We start from the raw sequence: 5,138 nt of genomic DNA, 5'->3' as shown, positions 1-5,138 counted from the left end.
TATATTAGAATTTTCAGAAATTTTCCCGGTAATAAGCGTGAAAAATGTTTATGTACTGCCTGGTTCGCCGAAATACTTCGAATCTGCTGCAGATGTAATAATATCTCAACTGAGAGGATGCGCGCCATTGCACTATGAACATATAGATATTGAATTGGAGGAACTCTCAATAGTAAATATTTTGGATGAACAGTCAAAACGTTGGAATGGCAAAGTGAAAATTGGCAGTTATCCGCAATCAGAACCGCAAATTTTTACGAGAATTACTTTGGAGGGATCTAAGGAAGCAATTTCGGAGGCAAGAGAGGAACTTTTATATTATCTACCAATACAAAAGATTATGAATCTAAAACACGGATTCGGTCGTTTTCAAATGAATGCTATTCTGGAAGATAGTAAAAATGAAGCGCATATTAAATGCGCATTGGATATATTAAATGAATGCTATGATAGGTATGCACATATAAATAATGAGAAACCATATCAACATTTTTAATAAATAATGTGTCTTTTTTGCTGGTGCAAAAAGATACATATACATATATATCCTGAATTATCATGTATATACTGTATGTCTTATTTATTAGAATATGTATATATGTGTATATATTTTATAGATATAATTCAGATGAAGTATTCATTAGTTTTAATGGTGGTAAAGATTGTACAGTAGTCTTGCATTTAGCTGCTACCATCGCCAAATTGCGTAATATCTCGTCCTTATTATGTTTATACGTAACTGCTGATTCCTTTCCAGAGGTAAGAGCACTAATGGTTAAATAATGTAATATGTAATTAGAATATTTCTATATACTGTATTGAAATTACGTATGCATAGGTGGAAACGTTTGTGGAATCAGCTTCTCAGTATTATGGTGTGGAAATAATACGAAAGCAACGGCCAATGCGATCCGCGTTGTCTGCCTTACTGGAGGAGAGATGCAATTTAAAAGCAAGTCTCATGGGAATAAGGAAAGGTGACCCGGGTTCTGAAAATCTACAACCGTTTGCGCCTACTGATTCGGACTGGCCACGATTAATACGCGTTAATCCAATCTTGCACTGGTCGTACAGTCAAGTATGGACATTCTTATTGAAGCACAACATCCCTTATTGCTCGCTCTACGATCAAGGATACACGAGTATTGGCAGCAAAAGTACTACGACGCGAAATCCGTTGTTGAAAGATCCTAACAACCCCTCATCTTATTTACCAGCATATACTTTACTCGATAAATCTGCCGAAAGAGAAGGCAGAGTATAATAGAATAATAGAACGTGAATTTAATATAATTTTTAGAAATTAATAATAAATTCGATACGCATGCATACGTGCGTGTTCAATTGGCTAATATTAATTATTATTGTTAATATATTAATTATATTGTTACTAATTAAAAAGGGGGAGGGTCTTAATTTTTAAATCCTTCCTTATAAATTAATTTTTATTTCTACAATATAATTGTATTAATTGTGGTACGCGGGTTATCCTGCAAATATAAACATTTGAAACTTCTTAATATTATTGAAACTCAATGACAGATATATTATCCAAATGCTTCTACGTAATTTTTTAAAATAAATTATTCTCGATAAAAAATATTTTTGGAATATTTTTCTTTTTCCTCGAGAAACAAACAATAACAACAATCCTATCGCGCAATCAAAGCCATAATAGAAAAATCCTACTTTATAGATAATTCGATAGCTGACGTAATATAAAAGCATGCTGACCATCAGCAAGTTAGGGATAATCTTTGACTAATCCTCCATTCGAAGCCATTTAAGCTAGATGGATTAGGGTTTCGCGGATTTGAATCACCGCAAAGCGTATAAAAAGTCCTCCGATACGAAGTAAAATAAGGTGAGGGGTTGGCAGACCGCAATATGTATACCAACGGAAGCGTTCACTGGGAGGCGAGAATTCTACCAGCAGGACCACCACGATTGCTGGGATGGAACGTTCCTGCTNNNCTGAAGAATTAGTCCATATACCGGAACATTGGCTGGTCTATCCCGAGCCCAACCCCTCCCTTCATTATCTGCTAGCTATTCTGTATATACTCTTCACTTTCGTGGCACTACTTGGAAATGGACTGGTTATATGGATATTCATTTCGTAAGTTTTGCACACATATATATATATATATATATATACACACACACACATTACAATTAAATATTTTGGCAAGGAATCTTATTCAACTATATTTGGATAAATTGTGCCAATTTCACAAGCGTACGAAAAATATAATCAAGAATCAATAAAATTTAATATTTTTCTTTCTGCAATTTTGTGGACTTCTCTAATCTTTAATACACTATTATTAAAAATATTAGAATTCAAGATATTATCACCTCAAATGGAGTCACGTTGATATCTCTTTTACATGTAGAGCCAAATCGCTGAGAACTCCCTCGAATTTGTTTGTGGTGAACTTGGCGTTTTGTGATTTTATCATGATGCTTAAGGCACCGATTTTTATATATAATTCCTTCAATACCGGATTTGCTACGGGTCATTTAGGATGTCAGATCTTTGCTTGCATGGGAGCGCTTAGTGGAATTGGAGCTGCCATGACGAATGCCGCTATTGCATATGACAGATATAGGTATCACAAAATCTGTTTAAATGAATAAAATTTAATATATATATTAAATATATTATATATATAATATATACTTTAAAATAAGTGCCATATTTTGCGTATTGAATTTATTAATAAAACACATATTGATACGTAGTATATTTATATAAATATAAATAAAATTATAGTACTATAGCTCGACCACTCGACGGAAAGTTGTCACGCGGTCAAGTGATACTCCTTATCGCGCTCATCTGGACATACACGATTCCTTGGGCCTTGATGCCACTGATGCATGTCTGGGGTCGTTTTGTGCCTGAAGGCTTTTTAACGAGCTGCACTTTCGATTATTTGACAGATACGCCAGAGATACGATACTTCGTAGCCACAATATTCACCTTTTCCTATTGTATACCAATGTCTCTCATCATATATTATTATAGTCAAATTGTCAGCCACGTTGTCAATCATGAGAAAGCTCTCCGTGAACAAGCAAAGAAGATGAATGTTGAAAGTTTGAGGAGCAACGCAAATACGAATGCTCAAAGCGCGGAAATACGTATAGCTAAGGTATCATATAATTTTTATAGAAATAATTTTTTATAAAAATTATGTTTTTGAAGAAATTTAAAGTTAGAACGTTTATTTTTTTTGAACTAATATTAATAATAAGCCAAATTTTTTTTTAAAACCAAAAATTTTGTCTGTGCAGATGTTTTGCAAACTTTATTTACTTGTCAGATGAGTTCATATGCTCACAAGTATCGCATATTAAATTTTAAAAATTGTTTCGAAATCTAAAAATCATCTTTGTAAAAATGGCGAAGTTTCAGAATTTTTATATGATCGATAGAATTCTCTGATTTTTTTGCTCAAAAAGTTGATATATACATTTCATACCAAATTCTGGCGATTAAAAATTCTAGCTTTCTGTATTGAATTAATACATTGACGTTACTGCATTTGAATCGTAAATATGAGAGCAGTTATCATGTATTTATTATATTCATTAAAACACATGCATTAAAAAAAATTACGTGACATGTTGCGTATCTTCTTTTATCTAGGCTGCGATCACGATCTGTTTTCTTTTCGTCCTTTCGTGGACCCCATATGGTACTCTCGCGATGATCGGTGCTTTCGGGAATAAAGCACTATTAACTCCAGGTATTACAATGATACCGGCGTGCACATGCAAATTTGTGGCTTGCTTGGATCCGTACGTGTACGCCATAAGCCATCCGAGATATAGGCAAGTAAATTTAACGTAACTGTCGTAATATAGATCAAGAGTTTTAATATTAGTTTCCTCTAAACATTAATGTTATTCCACAGACTGGAACTGCAAAAACGATTACCGTGGTTAGAACTGCAAGAGAAACCAATTGCGGAGACGCAGAGCACCACGACTGAAATGGTGAACACACCCTCGTCCTAAATTTCATCCAAGTACATTATTATTAGAGAAAATTATGATAGTGGTCAGTTGCTATAGTCATTGTAAAATTTATATATTTTATGAAAGCAATATCATCATGCATTGATATGATAGCAAAAAATAATTATAAATTCTGCCATCAACGGACGATGCAAGTTCGATAAGCGTAATATTTATAACGGCTATTACAACTAATTCACTTTATGTACGCATGATGAATAAGTCTATTGGTTAAAATAGTGTGACACTTATCCCTATAATCGAAAACAGTATTGGTCATGTGTAATAAAACAATGCAATAAATATCATGGTATATGTCCTATGAATGCAATACATGTCATTCTCGATACACCATTTAGTTGAATGTAACAACTGTTGTATTGTATTCGCATAGATAAATCTCCTTTTAACTTAGACTTGTCATAATCTTTATCATCTTACCGTGTATGAAGTTTTAAGCGTTCTAAAACTTTCTATTTGGAGAACTACCTGTTTACTTTTAGATAAAGAGCGAAGAATACTCGTTTCTAACAAACTCGTCGATTCTATGAAATTCTATGCTAATTTCATTCTGTGAGAAAAAGAAAATTGCAGATGTTTCGTAGATCAAGTATATGGTTCAATAGCCATTATTCATTAAAAACAGTCATTACATTGCTGAAGGGAAACACTTGAGCGATGAAAAAACATAACCGCGTAAGGAACAAAAACTAGCAAGTTACAACTTTATTGATTTTTATACTTTTTATCAGCCTTAAAACTAATAGGCCTTATAAGACCGGAAAAATAAATTTATGCGATCGATCGAATGGCTAGCGCTTAACATATATCGACGTTATTGTGATAATTCATTGCAGCTGCGTTGCAGCCAGCGTGGAAAATGGAAGAGAGAAGTCGAAGTAAAAAAATAAATAGACTCTATAAATCCGAAGAAAAATTCGGCGGGGTTCTTCAAAGTGGCCAGAATCATATATCTATTCGTCATATAAATAAACGTCAGTTAATATTCCTTAAGTAAGCATCGACAACTCGCAACTGTCATAAACTTAATTTAAACACGAAGACAACAGCATTTTTCTGCGCATTTTTGTAGCGATTACATAAAGAGCGTC

General features: G+C 33.5%; 2 protein-coding genes across 9 annotated transcripts in view; both read left to right on the top strand.

Moving 5' to 3' along the window:
* Positions 1 to 1,600, top strand: part of LOC115234969 (FAD synthase-like) — a 6,291-nt gene extending 4,691 nt beyond the window's left edge. For 6 of the 8 annotated variants that reach the window (XM_029806422.1, XM_029806419.1, XM_029806416.1 and 3 more), the window contains 3 exons: positions 9 to 453; positions 618 to 759; positions 839 to 1,600. In XM_029806422.1, coding sequence (XP_029662282.1) covers positions 9 to 453; positions 618 to 759; positions 839 to 1,264 — 1,013 coding nt within the window. In that variant the 3' untranslated portion in view covers positions 1,265 to 1,600. The remainder of the gene's footprint in view (positions 1 to 8; positions 454 to 617; positions 760 to 838) is intronic. The other 2 variants (XM_029806420.1, XM_029806421.1) reach the window with 2 other exon arrangements.
* Positions 1,601 to 1,856: 256 nt separating this feature from the next.
* LOC115234971 (opsin, ultraviolet-sensitive-like) lies at positions 1,857 to 4,438 on the top strand. The gene is given in 6 exon segments (XM_029806426.1): positions 1,857 to 1,971; positions 1,974 to 2,119; positions 2,397 to 2,612; positions 2,777 to 3,158; positions 3,656 to 3,840; positions 3,924 to 4,438. Coding segments are annotated over 6 exon segments (1,116 nt in total). The 5' UTR covers positions 1,857 to 1,887; the 3' UTR covers positions 4,027 to 4,438.
* The last annotated feature ends 700 nt before the right edge of the window (positions 4,439 to 5,138 follow it).

Source organism: Formica exsecta, unplaced genomic scaffold, assembly GCF_003651465.1.
Source record: "Formica exsecta isolate Colony F162 unplaced genomic scaffold, ASM365146v1 scaffold21, whole genome shotgun sequence".
In the NCBI taxonomy this organism is placed as follows: domain Eukaryota; kingdom Metazoa; phylum Arthropoda; class Insecta; order Hymenoptera; family Formicidae; genus Formica; species Formica exsecta.
Note: the sequence above shows the minus strand (reverse complement) of the source record. Positions and strands in the feature narration are given on the sequence as shown.